The 13,415-nt window shown below is 37.4% G+C and overlaps 1 protein-coding gene across 1 annotated transcript in view; it reads left to right on the top strand.

Annotated features, from left to right (window-relative positions):
- LOC141651581 (uncharacterized) overlaps positions 1 to 13,415 on the top strand; it is a 21,202-nt gene extending 7,787 nt beyond the window's left edge. The window contains exons 3-10 of the mRNA XM_074459286.1: positions 9,973 to 10,314; positions 10,406 to 10,742; positions 10,795 to 11,111; positions 11,214 to 11,300; positions 11,418 to 11,534; positions 11,658 to 11,801; positions 11,898 to 11,958; positions 12,319 to 13,415. Coding sequence (XP_074315387.1) covers positions 9,973 to 10,314; positions 10,406 to 10,742; positions 10,795 to 11,111; positions 11,214 to 11,300; positions 11,418 to 11,534; positions 11,658 to 11,801; positions 11,898 to 11,958; positions 12,319 to 13,415 — 2,502 coding nt within the window. The remainder of the gene's footprint in view (positions 1 to 9,972; positions 10,315 to 10,405; positions 10,743 to 10,794; positions 11,112 to 11,213; positions 11,301 to 11,417; positions 11,535 to 11,657; positions 11,802 to 11,897; positions 11,959 to 12,318) is intronic.

The raw sequence follows: 13,415 nt of genomic DNA, 5'->3' as shown, positions 1-13,415 counted from the left end.
CCCGCACAACATTTTACTAAATCCCGCACAATTATTTCCCTTTTACCAAATATACCCCCTTCATTTCTCATACTCCACCGAGAGGAAAAAAACCCCAAAAATTATCACCATTCTCGTCCCAATCGCCAACCCCTCTCCCCCACCCCCTCCCTGCACCGGCCACCATCCCTCACCCCCTACCTCTACCGGCCACGCCTTCCAACAACCGAACAGACGAATACCACGCCAACAGTCAAACACTATACTCTGCAATGGTGGTCGACGATGATGAATATTGGCAGCACCCATGTTCTTTAATCGAAATCGAAATCGAAATCGGAAGTGTTTGCTTTTGTCTGCTTTGCTTTGCTTTGCTTCACTGTCACCTGATTGCTCGAGCATCAATTTAATCGAAATCGGAATCGAAAGTGTTTCATACTTGCTGGCTGCAGCAACTACAATCGCACATGATTTATTTGGTAAAAAAGCATTTGTCATTTCAATTAAATCGACCTTAATTGTAAAAAAAAACCTTTTCTAAAAAAAAAGAAAAAGTAATTACATCAATTTAAAGACTGTATTAATAAAATCGTTGATAAGACGGAGAAATTACGTGTAATATGTGCAAATTACGATCCATAATTATCAATTTGCTAATGAATTGATTAGGGCTGTGAGAGGGAAGGAGATAACTCATTTTAGGTTTTTCTATGATGAAGGGTAATTATGGCATATAAGGTCAAAGTGTGTGGGATTTAGTAAAAGGGTGTGCGGGATTTAGCAATTGCGTACTTATAATACTACTCCGTAGTTTCTATTTATTAGACACTTATTTATATATATATTACGGAAAATTGACATGGTACCCTTAAAGTTTACCACTTTTCACGTGGTATCCAACTTTTTAGGTTTGTAATCATAATACCCTTAAGATTTACATTTTGTGCCCAAATTGCCCAAAAGTCTGACTTTTTATAATCTTCTTATAACGACGTTAACAATATCCCTTTACCAATTTATTTAGTACTAATTTCAATACTATAACTTTAAAAACCAAAACCTTAATTACACCCATCCTTCCACCAAACTCATTCTATCATCCTCAACCCACTGTACATAGATAACCTTAATTAACCAGGCCACCACCATCAAGTAAGCACGCCTTTCTGTCCCTACTCACCGCACTCAACACCTCTAATACGCAGACCCACATCAATAATCAACACTGTACTCCAGCCCCACCAAACCAAACATCGTCACCCGTTCAATTACATCCTACTCCACCAACCTAATCCTAACAACAACTGAAAATATAGTTGTGAATCAACTCTTGAAATTCTCACCACCACCCATAATTAAAATCGAATACCTTCAATCAAGGGCAAATAGAATGCAAATAGGAGTAGTAAATGTTGTTCTACAAAAGTGCATAAATCAAAGCAATAACAAGTGTCATTTTGTTCAATTACCAAAAACGATTTGAATATCAAACAACATGGGTAGTAGAGTCAGAGAGGCCGGCAATGAGAATTGGGGTTTCTATCGAAAATAGTACAGATGGGAATTAATTGGGGTTTTAGGGGAAGGGTTAGGTTTTACTAGGTAGGGTGGGACGGTGGGTGTAAATGGAATTAGATTTTCAAGGGAGGTTGACTTATATGGGTATATATAGGAATAGATCAAAGAGGTTTTGTGGGTGGGTGGAGAAATTTATAAGTTATGTTTAGGGTGGTGAGAGTTTTTACGCTGGTGTATCTGTGGTGATCACTGATCACTGATGGTCGTAGATGGTAAATGTGGAATGGGTTTGGCTGGTGGTCTAATTATTGGTGGGTTAAGGGCTTTAAGCTAGGTGGAGGGGTGTATAAAATCACCAATTCTTATTTCAGACCAAGGTATCCGTCTTATTAATAAGACGGATACCATATTCTCTCACAAAATACCCATTTAGGGTGAGTGGAGAAGCACATGGGGGGTCCCACCTTTGTCCCCTCTACCCATTTCCTCTCACACAACGACCCGTCTTAAAATCCGACCCGTTTTAAGCAAGACTTACTCGTATAAAATATAATTAACATTGTTCATTTTCTTCCTCAAAGACACAAATTATGGATTTATAGTTAATTTGTGATAATACATCAACTTTTCCGTTAAAAAGTTAACGGAAGTTAGTCAATTGGGCATATTAGGCAAAGTTTTGAAGCTTAGGGGCATGTTGTACACAAACTTAAAAAGTTGGATGCCACAGGAAAAGTGGCAAACTTCGAGGGTACCATGTGAATTTTCCGTATATATTATGATTATTATCAGCAAATGAGTCAAGGATATTGTTATTGGTGTGGGAAATGAGTTTCCAAGTTTGAAATTAGGGCATGTTTTAAATACTCATCTAAAATTAGGGGTTGTTCATTGGTCCGGGACCGGATTAAACTTACTGGACCGAAGACTAAACAAGGGTAAAAAGTTGAACCGTAGTTATACTGGTACGGACCATAGAAATGTATGGGACTGTACTGGACCATATAAACCAAATAATATATTGCATGTTATTGTATTATTTGTACGATTACTTTAATTTATATTAATGACTTAGGTTTATTATTGTAGGGTAGTAGAATATGTGAAAATAATATATAAGAAAGTAATATTATCAAATTAGGAGAAATATTTGTAAGTTATACAATTTTAAAGATCTTTATTACAATAGTTTGGTCTATGGTTCGGTCTGCGGTCCGTTCGGTTTGCTACACACGACCAGACCAAACCAAAACCAAACTTATGTAAATAAGTGGACCATAAACCGAACTAAATAAAGTCTGGTCCAAACCAAATTGCATGGTCCAATCCGGTCCTTGATCCGGACTATTGAATGAACATCCCTATCTACAATTGCTAGGTATTATCATAACTCAAGTTGAAATTAAGATGAATCATGACTTTGTTAGAGCATGTTTTAACATATGATTGTGAATTGTAGGGGTAAATTGATACTCTCTCCGTTTAGGTTATTATTTATATTTATTTTTGATACAAAGACGAAGAAACAAGGATTTGGAAGTAGAATTATTCAACGACAGGATTACTATTTGGAAGTGGTTCAATAAGCAACCAAATTTCTTTCAAATAATTGTCAAAAAAATGCGAAATATTACAACAATGATCTAGATAATTTTTTTTTATTATTAGGAAAAGAAACTAAGTTGATCCTACCGAGTAGGACCAACCTATTTCATTCTTTCGAATGAGGGGGGAGAGTGAAAGCCAACGACTTTCAACCCACCTCGAAGAAGAAGGACAAGAATGTCCTAAATTAGCCATAAAGTCTGCTACTTTATTGGCCTCACGAAAACAATGAGTGTACTTAACTTCCGTGAAAAAAGAAAGTTCGACCCTAATATCGGCGATTAGAGAAGAAATTTCCCAATGTACCTTCCACGTTCCACGAATAAAGTTAATAACACAAGTCCTTCAATAGCTAAAATATTAAAACCCAAAGTTTTAGCTGCAATTATACTTTCTCTAAGAGCTAGGGTTTCAGCTAAAAGAACACAAACTTGACTGCAAGATTTAGCACCTAATAACAATAGTTTACCATCATGATCTCTAATACTGAACCCTACAACTGCATTTGTATCATCTCGTTTAGAGCCATCGAAGTTGATCTTAATAAAATTATTTGGTGGCTTCTGCCAAACAATATTATTATTACAATTACTAAGTGTTCATGCAATGGATTCATGTCTTTGTTATCCAAATCTTTATGCTTAAGAGTAAACCATACGAAAAGTGAACTCGATATGGCTTGTGTAATTTTATTTACATCTATTATAATGTTGTCAAAGATAAATTTATTTTTGTTAAACCACAAATTCCACCAAATAAAAGTGGTCTTTAGAAAAGACTTAAGGAAAATAGAGTTCTTAAAAGCGTTAAATTTTTCCACAAAGTTTGAGAATTGATCACTATTGTGACTGTGATAGAAACTAACATCACCCATAGCAACAGATTGAGAAATAATATGTAAAACAGGGCAATTAAAGAGAAGGTGATCTCGATCTTTTGTGTGATAATTACAAAGGGTACAATGTATAGGTACAGAAACATGAGACCGCTGGAGTCGCTTCCTCGTAAGAAGTCCATCCATAAATTTTCCATAAAAATAACTTAATCTTAGGGGGAAGGTCACATTTCCAAATCCAAGTAAATTTACATTCATTAGGATTGTGATTAAAGACCCCTTCAACTAGCCAAGTAGCTGACTTAATAGAAAATGATCCATCGGGAGAGAAACCCCATTCCATTTTACACGGAATATCATTCCGAAAGATAGGGATATCCAGAATTTGTTGAACAATACCCAAATCAAGAATAAATTTTAATTTAGTACAATTCCATTGTTAATCAGGTGTGATAAAATCACTAACCAGTAAGTTTTCTTGAACAAAACTTGTATTAGTAATATGAGAGCTAAGAGGTTTTGGGAAAACCCAATTATCTATCCAAAATTTAATATTTTTTCCGTTACCAACCTGCCATTTAAGACCTTTTCTAAAAATCTCTCGAAAGACATAAGTTTAAGCCACTGCCAAGAACTCCTTCGTAGGGATGTCAATGGATCGGGTTCGGGTCGGGTGAAGCCTCATCCGTCATCCATCCGTCTTTTTAAAATCTCATCCAACCCGTCCGTCATCCGTGAAACATATCATCCGTCATCCATCCATCCATCATCCATGGATGAAACGGGTGGATCGGGTGATAAACGGGTGTTGTGCATTTATAATTTCAAGTTTAAAAAAATGATGATTTTTTTTTCTCTACAAAAATAAAGTTAGATAATTAATTTAGTTTAACTTTCTAGTGGGTAGGCTTACAAAATATTTATATTGAGAGTAGAAAAATATGAAAATTTAAATATTTTATATCTTAATAGTGTGTTATATGTAAAAAAAATTAAATAAAAAATAATAAAATCGGGTGATGGATGGATGGCGGGTGGAATTTCTTCATCCAACCCATCCGTCATCCACATCCGTTTTATCCGTCATCCATCCACCATCCATTTAAATCGGGTTTTCATCCATCTTTTAGGATCGGGTGGATCGGGTTTTGATGGATGCGGGTGAAATTGACATCCCTACTTAGAGTAGGCAATGGGCCGTGCTGGACCGGCCCGCGTGCCGGCCCACCGTGCCTTCCCCAAAAATTGGCCCGACCCAGGCACGGATATTGGGCTCCTCGGGCGTGTCTTCAGTGCCCACCGATCAAACCTACGCCACGGCCCCGCTCAAGGCACGGCCATTTTCGTGCTTTTCGGCCGTGCCTGGCCCATGGGCTTTCCGTGCCTTGTCCGTGGGCCGGCCCATGTGCTTTAATATTTTTTTTATTTAAATAAAAACGTTATATAATTGATATATTTTTAGTACTTTTTGTTTAATAAATGATGATTAATGGTTTAAATATATATTTTATTAAATATTAGTGTACTTTTAGTTTCATAAATGATGATTAATGACTTAAATATATATTTTGTTAAATGTTACTGTACTTTTTATTTAATAAATAATAATAAACGGGCCATTCTTCGTGCGGGCGTGCCAAGCCCGTCGTCGTGGTGCGTGCGTCTTGCTCCACCGTGCCCGTCTTTTAGCCGTGCCGTGCTGAAAGACGGATTTTTGATGAAAATCGCGTCGGAGCCCGTCCAAAGCCCATTCGTGCCGTGCCCGTGCTTCCTCGATTTTCTCGTCGGGCCGTGCCGTGCCGTGTTGTGGGCCGTGCCTGGCCGTGCCGCCCACCGGCCCGCGGCCCTTTATGCCAACTCTATCCCTACTCCTTCGTGGAGGCGAATGCTCAAACAGAGACTTATTCTTTAAATATATTTTTTTAACCAACGTAACCCAAATGTTATTATCTTCTCTAAGAATTTTCAATAAAAGTTTCATTTAAGATGCTTTTTCTTTGCGCTCACGTTATCCTTTGCCTTTATCTTTTTTGTGATCATTATTTATCAGATATACTTGCATTAATGTCGCATCCGGACGTCCTTGGTTCCACAGAATATATAGTAGCAATAGAGTTTGGTGGTCGTGGAAGTGCCAACAAAAAGAGAAATGAAAGATAATAGCGTAGACTAGTGGAATTGAGTAAAAAAAAAAACGTTTACAATTTTTTTTTTTTTTTGCCAGGTCTAGTCACAAGCTTGTGACGGGTCAAGTATCATCCATATGGTAGATAAAACAAAAGTAGAAGTGGTTAGATAATCACAAAAGGCTTGTCTTTATTTTCCCAAGTGGGTTTTATTTAACCCGTCGTCACAAATAATAATTTGTGTTTCACAAATCGGATACTCATGTTCAATTAGTTAACTCTATACTTTTTTTTTTTTGATAAGGTAAGAAAACTAGGTTGATTCTCTAGGTAGGACCAACCTATCTCATCCTTTCGAATGAGAGAGGTAAGTTGAAGCCAACGACTTTCAAACCACCTCGAAAGAGTTGAACATGAATGTCCAATAGAAACCATGAAGTCAGCAACCTTGTTGGCTTTACGAAAGTAATGTTTAATAATTACTTCATCAAAGAAATGAAGGTCTAATTTCACATCCTTGATAATACTAGAGATTTCTCAAGTAATACGAAGTGAGTTAATAACACATAAATTATCACTCTCCACAATTAACTTAGGAATTTGCCAAGGTATTTTAGCCGCAAAATACTTAGAAATCTCAAAATTAACTCTATACTTGTTGCAAGTTGCAACCTGCCTCGCCCGTGCGGTATCCTTTATGGGTTTACTACTTCCTAACCATTATCCAGTTGTACATGTACTCCGTGAAATGTAAGACCATCCTATATTCCTATCTTAGTTACTTCATAACTTTAGATATTTTCTCATCCTCTATTAAGGCGTCTCAGTAAGACTAACTATCGACTCTCTATTGTAAGAGACTGTTTTACGATGAGATTGTTTTATAAAGATTTTTGTAGCGCTTTACTAATACTACTCCGTAGTCCGTACTACTTACTAGCTGTTTTTTCCGACTTGTTTTCTTTCCTTGTTAATATGCTGAAGAATTTGTATGAGATAATTTTACACGTGATGACGTGAACTCTCTGCCATTACGGGAGATTATGTCGGTAAATTCTCGATTATGAACCGTAATAAAGAAGTATAATGTTACAAATCCTCGAGGGCGGGTAGTTCACTTAGCTAATGGAAGAGTTTAAAGCTAATATTATATTCAATTAGTCTTACTATAGACGGATATAGAAGTAGGTTTCAGTGATGATTAAGGTAATGGATAGACACTAATTGACTTTGTGAGGCAAGATATATCTTCCCTTAAAAGCTTAAACCTGAAGACCAAATAATGAAGTGACTCTATAATCTATATAGGCGGCTACGTTGAGAGTTGAATAAGACGTACGGAGTATACTTCTATTAAAATGGTTTGAATTGGTGGAGGTATTATGTGTATTACGTGTGACTGTAAGACACTTGGCTTACTCATTTTGGACCAGTTTAGGAATAAGTCCATGCATACAGCTTGCAATTACCAATTACCATGATGCTTCTATTCTTTTAGGTTGCTTTCGATACTTGAAAATTTTATATCTTTATTTAAGGTTTGAAATTTTGATTAATTATTAGATAGCTTAATTAATTACGTTGAACCATTTAATTTGCATGTGTTGCTTCTAAACGGACATTGTTCCCAATAATGGATTAATGGAAAGGGCGAGGCATTTCACCACTTGCTTACAAATATCCTACATTTTTAGTTGAATATGAGTTGTACGAAAGATTTATTCAACACAATCACTTTTAAGGTGGTTCATTAACTTTGTGTTAGGTACCGATAATATCGCTATACTTTGAGAAGGGTTTCAATAGTTTCAAGACACATTCCAATCAGCTGAGATTACTACATCCACACGGAGTATAATATTTTGACACTTTATTTTGCGTAAAAAACACGAGGAATTTAAATTCATGTATTGGAGTTAAACAACTTAGATGCATCCGTATTGAACGCTTTAAAACGGATATGTGGGTTGTAGAGCACCTGTTTTCTAGATTACCTGGTTCTTTTGGGTTTAGTTTTGGCTACATTAAGGATATTGGATCAGATTAATTCGGGGTACAAGATTATTCTGAACTAGAAGGGTTATCTAACTGAGCCGAGTTGGAGTGGTGGTGGAAATATTGGCTAGAAGATCCCTTGTATACATGTCTAATCTAAGTAGTCTTAAAATTTAAGAGACTTGAATTTGTGTCTGCAAAACTTAAATAACTACTGCACCAACATTTACGATCTTTGGTTGGTTGACATGCATATGACAGTAGTAGTTTAGTTGATACAATTCAAGGGGCTAAATATACAAAGTACTACAATGTATTTAGTGAGATGGGACCGTTTTTATAAAAATGAAAGAAAAGTGGTAACCATATTTGCCTGATTAAGACTTCATTTAATTACTCTACATTATTAACAAGCTAGATGCTGTGCATTGTATTCATATCACTCTGGTTCCAAATTCATGTGTTATTTAGTACTCGTGGAATTTATGTCTTTGTCATTACAATTTTGATGTTGATGCTTCTTTACTTTTGAGTTTGGAGTTTCCTGGTCTATTCCGTGTTGTTTAACGGGTTCGATTGTCAAACATGGTAGACTTCGAGTTTTTGATAGAGCACGGGATTAATGAGGATAGTCATTTTCTCTCGACTCTATATAATTATGGAATACATCTTATGACTAATTGAGAATCTAAAAAAAATCAAAAAAAATCTCGTATTTTTGACATTTTCTTCCTTTAAACTCAAACTTTATCGTTCTCCCTAAACATTTTTTTCTTGGCTTTGTCAGTATTGTGAATTGTGATTGCTCAAGTTTTGCTTTTTAGATAAATCGAATGAGTTATCGAATCGTTTATTAACTACTGGCATGATTACAAATTTACAATGGGTTGCCTCTATCAAATTCAGGGTTTATCGGATCAGTGTATATTAGAATTATAAAGTTATATTAGCAACAACCATTCCATCTTGTGTTTTTCAAATTGGAAAATAGTTTTATCTTTACACTATGGTCCCTTAAATATCGAGTTAAGGCCGCTCAATTATGATTAGAGGGAAATAGCTTGTAATTAATTACATCTAATGGCCTAACAGTGCTTTATGCTTGCATGAATTGGGTTGAACAATAGCATTACATGGTTGATTTGTTGGTAATCTCATTACATGGTTGATTTGTTATAAGATTTACATACCGCCAAAATTATTTTCCCTTTCTCCTCGACCACTAATTATACTAAGGGGTTGTTTGATTGACACTTGAAAAACATAGGAATTGAAAAATCCCATGAATTGCAAAAACATGAGTTGTTTGGTTGCCATATTTTTTGGAAAATGGAGGAATTAGAAGTTCCTAGGAACTTTCAATACCTATATGATGTAGGAATTGACTTACCTACTCCTCCTTGGTCATTGGAAGTTCCCATGAAATTTAATTCCTACATGAGCAACCAAACACTTTTGCCAAATTCACCCGAATTGGATGCAGGAACTTAATTCCCATGAAATTGAATTTCCTAGGAAAATTAAGTTCCTTGATCAACCAAACGACTCCTAACACAAATTCTCATTATAGACGGACACTATCCGTCTATAGTTATAGACGGATAGTCTCTCTCTCACAAATTAAAGTGGGTAGTACAAGTGGGTGGGAAATGGATATGTTGAGATATCGTAATATTGTTAATTTCCTTATTCTGTATTTATTGTCGATTTCCTTATTCTAGTCGTTAATTGTCGTGCAAGTCTCATGTATATATATATATATATATATACATGCACATATTGTAATTACCAAACAAATTAATCAATAATATCAAAATATTCTCCACATAATATTTTACATGGTATCAGAGCTAGGTTTTTCTAGCGTCGTGTGAGTAATAACGGAGACGGTGAAGACGTTTTGCCTGGGCACAGTATTCACAATTCCCAGTCGGTTCTCTAGTCAATTCCTCTGATTCCGATTCCTCTGATTCCGAAATAGAGGACATGGCGAAGGATTTAAAGCCAAAAGTCAGTCCGTATTTCCTCTCAACATCTGACAAGGCCGGAGACAAATTAATTCTTGTCACATTGAAGGGAGACAATTACGATGAATGGGCGCTCAAGATGCGTGGTGCCTTGCGCGCAAAGAAGAAGACAGGTTTCATTGACGGGACGATTGAGAAACCCGCTGATGATTCAGACGAGATAGACGATTGGTACATGTTAATGCCATGGTTGTCAATTGGATTTTTAACACCATCGAACCTGATCTCGGTTCAACAATTTCTTATGTCGATGAAGCTAAGGAATTATGAGATGATATTGAGCAACGTTTCAGCGTTGGTAATGGTCCGAAGTTGCATAGGACGAAGGGATCATGGCTTGTAAGCAAGGCGAAAAGGAGACAATCACTGAATATTATGGTCGTCTTAAGAAGCTTTGGGATGAACTTGACAAGTTTGATCGACAACCGACTTGTACCTGTGGTGGTTGTAAGTGTGGTTTAAATAAACAACTTGACAAGAAACGAGATGAAGATAAACTTCATGACTTTTTACTGGGCATCGATACTTCTTATTCCACTGTGGCATCAAATTTGCTATTACAAGAGCCTCTACCTTCTCTGAATCGAGCCTATTCTACGCTCATCCAAGAAGAAGGAGTCAAAGGAAAGGTTGTCCAAGTCACGGGGGCCAGAAGAGGTGATAATAGGGCTGCTCCGGTTGGTGGATTCGTTGCTTGTTCTGTACCCAGCGTCAATACTGCGCGACCACAAGAGGGAGATGACAAAGAGAATGAAGGTCGTCCCAAATGTGATCACTGCAACAAATGGGGACATTATCGTAAGTCACGCTTCGACATCATTGGCTAGACGTGATAAAGGCAGAGGGAATGAAGGTGCTTATGGTCGTGGACGTGGAGGAAGCAGCAGTATGCAAGCCCATGGTAGGGGCGCTGCCAGTGCATCACGAGTCGGTGATGAAGTAGTCGATAATAAAGAACAGTTCGTCAGCGTTCCCACGGAGCAATGGGATGCTTATGTCAATCATGCTAAAGCATCGTCTTCTAAAGTGTGAATGAATGGTAAGGCGGATAATAATGATTTATGGTTACTCGATTCGGGTGCAACACACCATATGACAGGATGTTTTCACATATTAAAGGATGTACAGGATATTAATCCTTGTATGGTGGCTCTTCCTAATGGGAAACATTCCAAGGCCTCTAAAGAAGGACGTGTTGTTCTTGGAAGCAAATTGGTTTTACAAAATGTTCTTTTTATTTCTGATTTCAATTTTAATCTCATTTCTATTTATCAATTGTCTAAGGATATTGATTGTGAGATTAACTTCACAAATAATACTTGTGTCATACAGGACCGCATGTCGAAGAAGACGATTGGCACGGGTGAGCAGCGGGGAAGGCTATATCTTATGGAAGGGGAATCAAGCTCTGATGTTCACGCAGCATCCAAAGGATCGGATAATATGGAGGTTTGACATCGTAGATTAGGGCACCCTTCGAAGAGAGTAGTTAGTCTTTTACCGTTTATTAATAGTACTAGTAATAATAGACAAGATACGGAACTTTGTGATATTTGCTTGCGTGCTAAACAGACGAGGGAAAAGTTTATTATTAGTGAAAATAAAGCCAAGTCGATTTTTGAACTCATTTATTGTGACTTATGGGGCGATTATCGTGTGGCGTCTTCTTGTGGTAGTCGATATTTTCTCACTGTGGTTGATGATTTTTCTCGTGCTGTATGGGTCTATTTAATTAAAACAAAGGATGAAGTTTCTCAACTATTACAAAATTTTGTAATTATGGTAAAACGACAATTTAATGTTGATGTTAAGATTGTTCGTTCTGATAATGGGACGGAATTCACATGCCTGCGTAATTATTTCGACACTCATGGTATTATACATCAAACCACTTGTGTTGGTACTTTACAACAGAATGGACGGGTGGAGAGAAAACACCGTCACATCCTTAATGTCGCAAGGGCATTGCGTTTTCAGGCGGGTTTACCGGTCGAATTTTGGGGAGAGTGTGCACTAACGGCCAGTTACTTGATTAATAGGACCCCATCTTTTTTACTTCAAGGCAAGTCACCGTAAGAAGTTTTATTTAATAAACAACTTGCATATGATAATTTGCGTATTTTTGGTTGCTTGTGTTACGCTAAACACACTCGAAAAGATGGAGACAAATTTGCGTCACGTAGTCGGCGATGTATCTTTGTTGGTTACCCATTTGGTAAAAAGGGATGAGAAGTTTACGATTTGGAGTCTAAAGATTTTTTTATATCTCGTTATGTGGTATTTGATGAATTTGTATTCCCATATCTCGACGCTTCTCGTGACGGAACTAGTCCTGTTCATACGGACAGAGGAGGTGCTCTTATTCCTCTTGGTGACTTTGTGGATGGAGAGATTATTTTAGGAGATGTGCCGAGTGGTATGACAGAAGAAAATGGCGAAGAGGAGTTAGGTGTCATGGAAGAGCCTGGTGATCTCGTGGATATTGTCGAACCTGGTATAGAAGGTGCAGGTACTGATGGTGTAGGTAATAGTGATAATATTTCAGAACTTGGACCTTCTCATCCGTCTGGTTCTCATGACACGGAATTAGGGAAAGGAAAACGTCCTCATATACCTTGGTCCAAGTACAGTGAAGATGAGTATGTGACAGGAGGAGCTCGAGTCCTTAACGATATTGAAGATTATAGCCTTCCCTCTAGTGAGCCCGTCAAATCGCCTTCTTCAGGTATGCCATATCCTTTAGCACACGTTATTACTTGTGATAAATTTTCTATGCGACATCGTGCTTTTGTAGCTGCAGTAGATAGTTGTGTTGAGCCAACTTCCTTTGGTGAGGCAGTAAAAGACATACGGTGGTGCGAAGCTATGATTCTTGAAATTGATGCTCTACTTCGAAATGGCACCCGGGATGTCGTGGACTTACCTGCCGGGAAGAAAGCGATTGGTAATAAATGGGTTTATAAAGTTAAATTACGTGCTGATGGTTCCGTTGAGAGGTTCAAAGCTCGGCTCGTTGTACTTGGCAATCGCCAAGAAGCAGGGATTGATTTTTTTGAGACCTTTGCTCCTACTGCTAAAATGGTCACAGTTCGTGTTTTTTTAGCAGTTGCAGCGGCGCGGAATTGGGAATTGCATCAGATGGATGTCCACAATGCTTTCCTTCATGGTGATCTGGAAGAAGAGGTATACATGAAATTGCCTCTTGGTTATTCTGTCGATACACCCGGTAAAGTATGTCGTCTTAAGAAGTCATTATATGGCCTCCGTCAAGCTTCTCGGTGTTGGTTCGAGAAATTGTCAAATTCTCTGCTTGCTTACGGTTTTCAGTAG

Source organism: Silene latifolia, chromosome 4, assembly GCF_048544455.1.
Source record: "Silene latifolia isolate original U9 population chromosome 4, ASM4854445v1, whole genome shotgun sequence".
In the NCBI taxonomy this organism is placed as follows: domain Eukaryota; kingdom Viridiplantae; phylum Streptophyta; class Magnoliopsida; order Caryophyllales; family Caryophyllaceae; genus Silene; species Silene latifolia.
The sequence above is the reverse complement of the archived record's forward strand: the minus strand, read 5'-3'. Positions and strand labels throughout refer to the sequence as shown.